The 12,269-nt window shown below is 47.5% G+C and overlaps 1 protein-coding gene across 4 annotated transcripts in view; it reads left to right on the top strand.

Annotated features, from left to right (window-relative positions):
• Iqsec3 (IQ motif and Sec7 domain ArfGEF 3) overlaps positions 1-12,269 on the top strand; it is a 106,431-nt gene that overhangs the window by 54,696 nt on the left and 39,466 nt on the right. For 3 of the 4 annotated variants that reach the window (XM_046459833.2, XM_058584124.1, XM_058584123.1), the window contains exon 3: positions 843-1,119. The exons of the other annotated variant lie outside the window; for it this stretch is intronic. In XM_046459833.2, coding sequence (XP_046315789.1) covers positions 843-1,119 — 277 coding nt within the window. The remainder of the gene's footprint in view (positions 1-842; positions 1,120-12,269) is intronic. 4 annotated transcript variants of the gene reach the window in all.

Raw genomic sequence — 12,269 nt, forward strand, 5'->3', positions numbered from 1 at the left:
GAAAAGCAACCTGAGTTCACTAGCTCCCCAGAGTATGCTGCAGTGTGGCTGCTTCTGTCAAAGAGCTATCTTCTTAGGTAAGCAGGAGGGCAGCAGCCATGCTCAGCCTGCTAGTGGCTCCTTGAAGAGAAGAGGGGCCAGGAGAGAACAGATGCCTCCCTCAGCCCAGCAGGACAAGATTCCTCTTCCTCAAAGACCCAGCTCCCAAAACCAGAGCCCACCCACTCTAGAGAGGCTTACATCCAAGCCAGGCCTTTCTGTATCTCTCATTGCCCCAAACTCATTTGGGCTAAAGATGACACTGCTTCTGTGCAAATTCACTCCCTCCAGCTTCCTAAGCTAATGGCCCTGGAGCCAAAGCACTGATAAGTAGTTAACACTTATATATAGTAGTGACCATGAGCCAGGCAGTTTTAAGAATTTTAACTAACTTTAGCCATCCAAATTCCCCTTTAGGTACCATTATTCTGCCCATTTTATAGATGGGGAAACAAGAGGTTATGGAAGTTAAGTCACCAATGTTAAATCAGAAACACATAGCTGAGAAGAGGCAGATTCCAGATCTGAAGACAGTCATTCTTAACCTCTCTGCTTCTGGTTTTAAGCAGAGCGTCATGGACTCTGGCCACTGTTGATCCTTTTCTCTATCTGGGATACCCTCCCCAAGTTCAGGTTCACCCCCTTGCCTGGGGTTCTTCCCTGCCATCATAGCCCCTCCCTAGAGGGGACTGCAGAAGACCCCCAGCGGTCCCCCTCCTGGAAAGGCCCAGTTGCCAGAAAAGTCAGGCCACATGCCTGTCCCCCTCTCCCCCAACCGAGCACCCGTTGCCTTTTGTTCACAGCGATGGCTCCTGCGCCCAGGCTGGTGGGGGCATGGAGGACTCCGTGGTGGCAGCGGCGGCGGTGGCAGCCGGCAGACCCAGTGCCCATGCCCCGAAGGCTCAAGCCCAGGAGCTGCAGGAGGAGGAGGAGCGGCCGGGGGCGGGGGGTGCCTCCCAGAGGGCCGGCCCCCACCGCGTGGCCTCCCCCGGCCAGCAGCAGCCTGCCCTGACAGCGCTCTGTTCCCACGCCCCTGCCGCCTCGGATTACGAACTCTCCCTTGACCTAAAGAATAAACAGGTACCCAGGGCCTCCCAGGGGGGCGGGGAGGGTGGTGAAGGGGCCCTGCCTTTGGGGGCTGTCCAGGGTACCAGGGACCTCCCGCTCTGGGCCCACCTGAGGCTCACCCTCTTGCCCTGTTCTTCTGCATTGAGCCACCTAATCTGCCCTTCCCTGGAGTCAGTTCCTCAGGGAATGAACCACAGGCCACTGCCCAACTCCCATCCGGGTCCTTTACACCACAGGGCTGTCCTTAGGCAGTCTATGCAGGGACTCTGTCCCCTCCATAATGTGCAGGAAGCCTAAACTGTCCCACAGGCCCATAGTCAAGGAACCAACTGTTCACTGAAAAAGTCCTCCCCTCCACTCTACTTACAAGACAGAGCCCAGCTTCCATGTCCACCCAGGGCAAGCCCAATGCCCAGGCACACAGGTGCAGATGAGGTGTGAGCCAGTGTCCTGTTCTAGGTAGACAGAGGATTCCCAAGGTTAACCCAGTTCAGGGAGTCCAGAGATCCCCTGTTGGAGAACAAATCCCATCGAGGAGTTCTTGGCCTTCATCTGCTGTTCTGCAAAGCAGGAGGGAAAAGTGGTCAGACATGGGGTCCCACTGAACCTAAAACAAAGATGATGCCGTTGTGTGCTTTAGTGGACAATTAAGGGACCGGAAGGAAGGTCTTAAAATTCAGCCCTCAGAACAAAGCACAGGGTGTGTGTGTATGTGTGTGTGTGTGTGTGTGTGTGTGTGTGCTTGCGCGCGCGTGCGCACATGCTTAGAGAAAGACATGATTATGTGATGTTCTTAAGAAATAGCTTTGAACTTGGAGACAGAAATGCGATTCAATCCTTGTTGTTCCTCTGCTAACCTGTGATTTTGGGGATGATAGTTAAGCACTCTGGGACTGGTTTCCTCATCAGCAAAATTGGGAACTAGACTTTGAATCACCTCTAAGATCCCCACTGGCTCTGGAATGTGTAGGATCTAAAGAATCATTCTTTAATCCAGTGGACAAGGTGAATCTTAGGAAAGGAAGCAAGTAGTAAAGTTATAGGACTGGGTCAAGCCAAATTAACCTCTTTTCTTTCTTTTGGCATCGATTCAGGCCATTATCTTGGATTAGGGGCCAGCTGTATCAGTGCATCTGGCTTTCAGTGAAGTGTTTTAACAGAATCTCCCATGATATTTATGTGAACCAGAAAGGACTAGATGGATTAAGTGACAATGTAATCATATGTGTTGTTCTCAACCAGAACTAACTATCTCTCTCTCTCTCTCTCTCTCTCTCTCTCTCTCTCTCTCTCTCTCTCTCACACACACACACACACACACACACACACACACTGGTTTTCTATCAGTGCCAATTCCAGTGGAGCTAAGTGAGTGCTGTCCTTGGTCCTGTCCAAGTCAATCATTTTGACAAAGAACTGAACAAAGGCATGAAAGTTACATTTCCCAAACTTTCCAAACTTTCTAATGGCATAAAGCTGAAGGAGAACAGCTAGCATCTTGATCATAGAATCTAAGATTTTTTTAAAAAATATCTTATCAGAAGGATATTTAAATGAAAAAATTCAAATTAAATAGGAAGAAATCTAAAGTTTTGCTTGTAACTTAGAAAAGGCTGTAGCACTAGTAAATAGGTGGGCAGGCCAGGTTCTGGGAGAAAGGCTTTAGGGTTTCAGTCTACTGTGAGCTCAGGGTGCACCAGAAGTAAGTGGAGCAGCTGCCAACACAGCGCACACACCTTCAGCATCCTTCACAGGAGGGCAAATAAGGCCCCAGGGTTACTGGCCAGGGCCTTGTCTGCACCCTGTGCTTTGTTCTGAGGGCTGAATTTAAAGGTGAAATGAGAATCCTGAGTTTCCTGAAGAAGGAGAGCAGAATGAGTTGGGATCAAATGAAGACATTCTAAAGAGAAAAGAAAACAAGTTTTAAATACGGAAGTACTGGCGTGTGAAAAAGTGACTAGATGTGTTTTTCATCATTCCATTCATCGTGGTACTGTGATAGCTTTAGGAAGGGAAGGTCTTAACTTATTTAGCAATTAAACTATAGAATACCCAGTAATGATTTTTTTATTATTATTAGATGATCCATCAGGAACATGACAGTGTGACCTGGGAGTCACTTGGCCCAGATGAGAGTCCATGCAGTTCCACACCACTGTCTGGTCTCCTTGAGGACACAAACTACCTTGCATTCATTTTTGTACCCTTCCCTTTGCATCTAGCAGAGCATCTTAGACATAATAACATCTCATTCAGTGAGTCTTGTTTTTAAATAACCATGCTATACAAAGCAAGAAGTGGACAGGGTACCAAGAAAGAAAAAAACATGCTCTTACCTGCTCCTTGCAAAGATATTGCTGTTCCACTTAAGGGGTATCCAGCTCATAATCCCAAAGAATACTTGTGCTTTGGCTTGGGCAGGAGACTCATTGAATTTTGACTGACTGAGTGGCTATAGAGAATTGCGAAGAATTCTGATTAGTATTATAGACTTTTTGATAATAGGTATAATTCTAACTGATGGTTTTGCATGTCAAGCTGGTAGGATGAGGTCAGGAAAGGTGAGGACTGGCAGAGGATATAACACAGGACCTCTTGCCAAGTGAGTCCAGCCTTGAGGAACAGCTCATGTCCCCTGGCTTGTCTATCTTTCTAGACCATGCATAGTCCGAGGGCAAGGGAAAAGGGCCAAAAGGGTATCAAAGGCAAGGGCAAGGTGATTGAGAACAGCACATATTTACAAGAGACTGGTCTCTACTTTTCTCTCTTTCTTTCTCTCTCTCCCTTTCTGCCAATGAGCTGCGTGACGTTGGGCAAGCAGCTTAACTTCTCTGGATCTTAGCAACCTCATATATCTCCTTGGGGCTTTTCATGCTGTTCCCTTTACTTCCATCTCTGAAGTTCCTGCTCCCGTCAACACTCCCGCATTTGTCCTCCTTGCCTTAGGAATCACCTAGGTACTTCTTCCTCCTCTCTGGCAGCCTCCCAACCCTCCCAAGGCTGCCCAGGATACCCATTACATGCAGGTGCTCTCTGTCACTGCTCTGCAGCTTTGGATTTTTATTTCCTGCTGACTTGACTTCTCCTTGAAGTCAGGGCAAGGGGCTTATTCATTATTATTCCCCAGGTCCTAGAACAGTGCCTGGCATGAAGAAGATGCTCAAGAGGGAGGAAAAACCTAGTGACATAAGGAGAGATGGGGAGGGGTTCTTGTCTGTGCCCCTGGGAAAACTCCCACTGGTTCCCCTGCTTCAGCGGTGCCTCTTCCAACCTCGTCTCCAGATTGTAGCTGAATCTAACCATGCTGTGCCCTGGTGTGAAAGCCCTCGGTGGCTTCCCGTTGTGTGCAGTACAAAGGTTTCTGCAGACTCCCCCGTCACAGACCCAACCCCACATCAGAGTCCCAGCCATTCCTATGGCCGTTCCCTGAACCGTCCAGCTGTGCTTTGCCTCTGGGCCTTCCCCATACCTTGGTGGATGTTACTTCCTCTGCTGAGAATGTTCCTTGCCTATCCACAGTCCTGCTTCACCTGGGTGGTCTCCACACATACTTAGGCTCAAGGTGAATCGACTGAATGCCCATAATTTACTCTACTATCTGATATTTGTCCCACTCATGAGGACAAGGACCATGTTGTCCTCAAGTCACTGGGTGGAGCAGCTTGTGCACTGAACACCTCCAGGGGCGCCATTCACTTCATAGTCCACTGGAAGAGCAGGTGGCTCCCGAGTTGTGCACGCGAAGCTGCCCTTATCTTTCCCACCACTGTTCTCCAACACCCAGCACAGTCCCTGGAGCTTCGGAAATGCTCATATGGAGAATGCATGAATGAATGAATAAGCAAACAAACGAATGAATGAATGAATGAGGCCCAGCCTTGAGTTTCTCTGTTCCTGAATGTCCTTTCCCAAAGCCCTTCCCTGTTTTAGTCAACTATTTTGCCACTGTGACTAAAAGGCCCAACCAGAACAATTGTAGAGAAGGAAAAGTTTACTTAGGGGCTCATGGTTTCAGAGGTCTCAATCCACAGACAGCAGACTCCATTTCTTGGGGTTCAAGGTGAGGCTTAATGTCATGGTGGAAGAGAGTGATGGAGGGAAGCAGCTCACATGATGATCAGAAAGCAGAGAGAGACTCCACTTGCCACATACAAATATACACCCCAATGACCATGCCCCAATGACCTACCTCCTCTAGCCACACTCCATCTGCCCCCAGTTACCACTCAGTTAATCCCATCAGGTATTAATCACTGATTAGTTTAAGGATCTAACCCAAACATTTCTCCTCCAAACCTTTTTATATTGTCTCACACGTGAGCTTTTTGGGGGGGCACCACATCTAAATCATAACAAGGAGATTCTCTTACCCTGCCCCATTGTCCTCTGCTCCTTCTATCCAGGACACTCTTGCTCCCTCTCACAGAGATCTTTGAGGTTAATCCTAGGGGGACAGAGGACCCCTTCAGAAAAGTGGCTGTGGCAAGGATGTAGAGGGCCCCGGTGTGATTTCCAAATTCATTCAAGCCCTTGAGGGAGTTTGAATACTGGTCTGCGCCATTGTTGATCCACAGTCCATCCTGGCCATGTACGTTGCAAAGCTGTCACAGTGAGGCTGTGGACCTACGGTCAGTAGCATCCAGGTTTTGTTCTCCAAGTCTGGGCCCCAGACAGAATCCACATTCTCCCAGATAGTAGTCTCCCTCCCAAGAGATCTCACACCTCAAGCCACAGGGCCCAGTCTCACCATGGGGCACCTCTCCAAGGGGGAGTGATTGGCTACATTTCTAAGTCACTTCCCCTCTCTGAGCCTCATCCATGCAGGAGCCAAGAATGTCTCTAGGCTCCTTCCAACTCCAAAGGAGGGCCCTGGAGCATGAGCCTGCAGAGCATGGTGGTGAAGGCAAGGCATATCAGGGCTTGTACCCCCATTCAGTTTTAAAGAATAGCATTGATAGTGGCCCTGTGCTTGGTCTGGGTTCACCATGATGTGAAAAACACAGTCCCAGTCCTCAAGGAGCTCACGTTCCAGTAGTGGGTACTGGCATGCAGGCAGTACCAGCTAGTGCTAACTGAGCTGTATGTCAGGCATGGGACTGAGCGTGTGCCATGAACAGTCTCCCAGGTCTGCATGATATCCCTGTGGGGTGGGCACTATTACCATCCTCATTTCAGGGATAAAAAGAGTGAGACACAGCTCTAGGAAGTAGTGCAGCCAAGATAAGGATTCCACAGAACATGATTTTAATCCAGTACCTTCTATCACCCCTTGCTATTGCAGTGAAGGGCATAGCCTCCTTGGAAAGGGCAGCCTTCCCTGCTGAGTGCTTACCATGTTTCAGATAGTGAGTCAAGAGGTGGGCACACAGGAGAAACACAATCCCAGGCCTGAGGGAGACCACAGTCCTATCCAGCACAGGTCCACCTCTCCTGTGGCCTCCTGAACAACCCCAAAGTGCCTCTTCCCTCCCCAGACTCTGCTGCTCAATCTCATGCTAGGGTTTGCCTTGTCAAGTTCCAGAAGCTCATAAAACACAAGGTTCTGATGTTCTCAATTGAGAGATCTTGGATCAAAGGAAATCCTTGCTCATGTCTGAAAGTCCCCCTCACCTGTTCCATGTTCCCCAGCTATATACCACCTCCCCTAGCTAGTTGTCCATGCCACCTCCCTACCCCTACTCCCTCCACCCCCACTCCAATACACTGACTTGGCCACCATCTCTCAGCTAACTTGTCAGGCAATCTGAAAAGAGAGAGCCTGTTCTAATTAACACTGAGAAGCTCATTAGAGATAGAGCCCCTGAGCCCCACTCTATTGCTTCTTCTGGCAGAAGCTGAGAGATTGCTCTCTTGGGAGGAGGTGAGCCCATAATTACCCATGATTCATAGGGCTCAGGGAGAAATGAATAGAGCTGCTCCTTGGCCAGTGGGTTTGGAGACCCTGCATGGGACTGTCCTTGTTCCCACACCCACCTTTCTCAGCTCTTTGGCCTGACCCTGGTTAAAAACAGAATTGGAGTGTTAGGAAGGCCTGGCTTGGATAGATGGAGCTGACCTGGGGCACTGCTGAGTTCTTTAGTCCTATGAGAATGGTGTGGGGGAGCATGGAGGGGAACAAAGGATGGGCATTTGGCTCCACACCTGGATCAGGAGGACAGTCTGGACTTTCATTTCCACTGGGGTATAGAAGAAAGTTCAGTTGAGTTCGTGTCCACAGATATTTATTAAGCCCAACCATGAATCTGTCATATTAGGAATAAAGAGACAGATATTAGTATCTTGCCTTTGATGGATAGTCTGTGAGTGCTAAGAGAGTTCTGGGCAGAGCAGTGACCATGAGCATTGAAGGTGGGCTGCAAAGGATGGAAAGGACTTATCAGGGGACAGGGCAAGCTGGGGGCACAGCCAGCATGAGCCTGGAATCAGTGGGAGATGGTTGTACTAAACTGACTGGAATAAATGGAGATGAACCAATAACTGATTTTAAATACCTTTCAGTGAGCAGTCACTCCATGCCAGGCACCATGCTAGGTGCTGTAGATGGGTCTGAGGTTGACTAAGTAGTATTTGATACCTCAAATAACTTATGCTCTATTGGAGCGTGGGGGGAAAGGTAGACAGGGAAGGGTGGGTGGGATGGAATACACAAAGATTCATGGACAAAACTGAGCATCCAAGAGAAATTTGACTCAACATTCTGTATGGGGGTCAAAGGAAAGGAGACCCCCTGTATGGTTGGGGAAATTGAGAAGGCTATGTGGAAGAGGTATATTCAAGACAGGTCTTGAAGAAAGGGGAACATTTGTACATGGAGGAAAGGGATAAGGGTGGGTGATGTTGAGGCTGAAGGAAAAGGCTGAGCAGATGCCCCAGCAGGAGGCCCAGGGCTGGTGGGGGCAGTAGGCAGTGGAGATGGGGTGTGATGTAGTTTGTGCAGTTAAAACAGAGGAGGCAGGTGCCAGGTCTGGTGAATGGGGGAGGGAGAGGAAGTAGGAGAGAGTTAGAGACTGCTGGATATTCAATGAGAGTCCCATGTGGTGACATTCTGGCAAGAAAGTAGAGGATGATTGAGAAAGGACAAAGGACGGGGATGGAGGCTATAGGAGACAAAGCAAAGGACAGGGCAAAGGAGGACCCAAGGACAGACACGAGGCTCCCACCCTGGATGACGGTATAAGAGAAAAGTGATTAGGGTGAGGTGGAGAAAGACGATGGCTTTACATAGATGAACAGAGAGACCAATATGCTATTGGAAATGCAGGTCTAGGATCAAGGGTAAGAATGGAGATTTGGGAGTCATGTACATAACCATCAATGTCATCATCAAATACCTACCACTTACTGAGTACCTGCTATGTGCCTGATGCTACATGAGAAAATAATTTATTCCTCATAACAAGCTACAGAATCAGCAGGATGAGCTTCATTTAACAGATAAGAAAAACTGAGAGTCAGAGATGTTAATAAACTTGTCCAAGTTCAGCCAGCATGGAGGAAGTAGACGTTGGCTCATCAATCCACTAAAGTAGAGCAATGTTATGATAGTTGAAGAGCCTCTCTTAAAGAAGGCGAGAGGTGAGAAGACATTAGCTTACAGAACCTGGTGAGAGTCACCACAAAGGCTCTGCCTGAGCCACTTCCCCCTCTTAATTAGTCATTAATTATCAGCTCCCTGTCACTGCTCTAATGACTTCCAACATGGAAGTCATGGAAGATGTCAGAACTGTATGAGAAAATATGTGTATAGAATGGCAGGTGACACACTAGCATGCGGGGATTTTTGTGGCCAGAGTCTAAGATTAAGGAACCATATAGGGGCAAGAAAATCAAGAGGAAAGTTTCAAGAGGAGAATTTCAACATCAGGAGCAAGGAGGGAGGAGGGAGGTTGAGGATGGGCCATGGGAGTGGGAGCCAGAATGTGAGGAGTAGGGCATAGGGAGTTGGATCACCAGTTTGGCATACATTTTCAGAGGGAGGTAAAAGGTAGACTTGTCTTCCAAGAAGTGCAGTGGAAAACAAGATTTGACTAGTGCTCCAGAGGGAGGAGAGACAAATGGAGCTCTGTTTTATCCTGGGGAGATTTTGGAGGGTGTGCACCGGCAGGTGGGGAGCAGCAAACAGAAGGGTGGAGGTTGGAAATGCAAGAAGGGGACAAGTAGTGAACATCCAGAGGAGGCAAGAGAGGGGAGGTCATCTGTACTGGGTCAGACAAGGAAGGTTTTTGAGAGTCACAAAAGACGACCTTGGGATTTTCTCTTTAATTTATTCAGTACTTATTCATTGAATTCTACTGTGTGCTGGGCACTGTCCAAGCATTGGGGATACAGAAATTAATATGGCAGGAATGGTCTCTGCCTCTATGGAGCTTAAAGTCTAGGGAATGGGATAAATATCAGTTTTTAAAATGTTTTTTTTTTCTTTTCTTGGTTGAAGCCTAGACATTGACTGGCAGAAGGAGTCTCTGAGGATTATCTCAAGTCTCTGCCTCTAAACAGGATGACACCATGCCAGGGAGATGGACCCCTTTACCATGTTGGAACACCTCAGGCAGTGGGCTTCATACCTTCTCTCAGTTGCCAGTAGCATCTTATAAATCTTGGGCTAAGGTTTCCCTAGGAAGCACTAATAGGCCAATGGGAAAGAGATATAAAGTCGGGGCCTCATGCCAGTTTCTTAATACACCTGAGGAGAGGTAAAAGGGTGATGGAAGTTAAAAGGGAAGGAAGCAATTTATGATGAGTTCCCCCTCACTCTCTGTACTCTGCCTTTGGAGGACTTTCCTGGATAAGCCAAGGCCAAATATCCAATCTAGGCTTCAGGGAACATGTCAGAGTTTACCAGGAAGAATGAGCCAAGCTACAATGTTCTCACCCTTCTAACATGATTTCTGCTGGAGCAGGAACAAAATGCTTGGAAGCAGATATCCATATTTCCTTTGGGTTCATGCAGTGCTGCTCAGATAAAGACCAAGTAGACAATTGTCCCATTGGTATTGTAGACAGAATTCCAAGATGGCCCTAGGATTCCTACCCCTGGGGTACAGGTCCTATATAATCCCCTCCTTTCAAATTTGAGTGAGACAAATGAATATAATGGCTATCACTCCTATAATATGTGATATGATATGTCCAACATGACTTTGAGTTAACCAAAAGGGTGGTCCTGGTCTAATCAGGTCTGGCCTTTAAAAGAAAGTAAAACCTTGGAAGAAATACTCCTCTGTGGGCTTTGAAAAAGCAAACTCCATGTTGCTCCTTGGGCTATACAGCAGGGAAACATGGGCAGCCTTTGTTAACTGAGGGCCTCTGACCTACAAGTGTAAGAAACTGGCTTCAGCCAAGAATAGTGAGCTTGAAAGAAGACTTAGATAAGATTGCAGCCCCAGCTGACACTTTGGTTTCAGCCTAGTGACATCCTAAACACAGAACCCATTTGAGCCATGCTCAGACAACTGATTTAAAGAACTGTGAGAAAATAAAGGGGCATTGTTTTAAGCACCTAAGTTTTTAATAGTTTGTTACACCGCAATAACCAATACATTTGCTATGGGGTTTTTTTGTTTGTTTGTTTGCTTGCTTGCTTGCTTGCTTGTTTTGTTTTTTGCAGTGCCAGGGATGGAGCCCAGGGCCTTGCACATGCTGGGCAACTGCTCTACACCTGAGCTACATTCCCGACCCATCCTAGTATAATTTTTAATACTTTGAAGACCCCTACAACACTAGGATAATGACACCACTGGTCAATCTTTCTTCTGCAGCTTAGAGTCTTTTGTAAAATGCAGCTACTTTTGGGAAGCCTCGTGGGTCATTTATACCTGTATCTGAATAAGCTTCTAATTGCCCCTGGAGAGTAGGGCTAGGGCTGGATACAGGAGGAGAGATAGTGTGACTTCCATAGGCTTGGGAATAGAAAAGGGCACTGAATGACAAGACTAGAAGAGCCAAAGACTAGCACTGGGGACTTCCCATTTTACCTGGAATTGTCACTAGAAATCGGGTTGTATCCATAAGGTCCCCTGGGTTAAAAGGACACCTCTGAGGGTCCAGGATGTGGGTCACCATGCTACCCTGCAGGGGGAAACAGTGAGCATTGCAGAAGTTGTGGGTGGTATAGCTGCAGCCTTTGTTGGGTTGAGGAAAGCAGGTTGCAGGGTTGTACTGAGGGGTGAACCTGGCCTTTCTTCCTCTGCTCCTCATACCCATGGTCCCTAGGGAACATGGGAGTGGTGACATTGCTCTTGCCTGGAGAGGTGAGTCTCAGTTTTTCTTTCCCAATTCTTTGTTCAGGAATAACACAATATGTAAGAGAAGGGTAAGGCTATGGATAGGAATTTTTTTGATGCTGGGGATTGAGCCCATGGCCTTATGAATGCGAGGCAAGTACTCTTACCAACTGAGCTATATCCCCAGCCTATAGGACATAATTTTAGGACCCCAGAACATTTCCTTGCTTCCTAAACTTCTCTGAGAACCAGAGTCTGCAATACCACCAATTAGGCCTCTCCCCTTAAACCTCCTTCCTTATTTAAAATGCAAACCCTCCAGGAGGTATGGTAATGTTAATGGTCATTCACTTCTCAGGAGAATACTCTTTCTAGTCCTTTTCTGAGAGTTTTTGATAAAGGATAAAGTGAGAACATAGAAACCTAAGCACAGAGAAGACCATAGGCAGGTGGCCAGAGCTGAGATAAGGTGAGCAAGGCCCCTGAACACAAACTGGTCTGTGCCAAAAATTTTCCTGGGGCCAAATCTGGCCAGGTGAGGCAACACTAGCCAGTCCCACCGAACACTGTCCTGGCTGGACAGCTCCCACTGTGAATGAAAGTGTCTTAAATTGTAGAACTGTAGGACACTGTGGCCTGAGACCCACACTCCTGATACACCTCCAACTTTTTATTAGTTTCATGTTTATTGAGCACCTATCATATGCCAGACCCTGGGCTGGGTACTGGTAATGCAGTCAAACCCTGGTCTCAATCCTTGTGATGTTTGCAAGGAAAGGGAAGGATCCCAATGTAGTGACATGAATGCTGGGGAAGCAGGGAGGGAATAGCAGCAGTTGTTTTTTGTATTTTTTTTTCCTTAGCATTTCTGTTTAATTTTTAATGGTTTAATGTTTTTAAGTGTGCACCAAAGTAGAAACAATAGCACAATAAACTCAC

Source organism: Marmota monax, unplaced genomic scaffold (genome assembly GCF_021218885.2).
Source record: "Marmota monax isolate L192 unplaced genomic scaffold, Marmota_monax_Labrador192_F-V1.1 WCK01_AAM20220418_F8-fsc00163, whole genome shotgun sequence".
Taxonomy (NCBI): Eukaryota; Metazoa; Chordata; class Mammalia; order Rodentia; family Sciuridae; genus Marmota; species Marmota monax.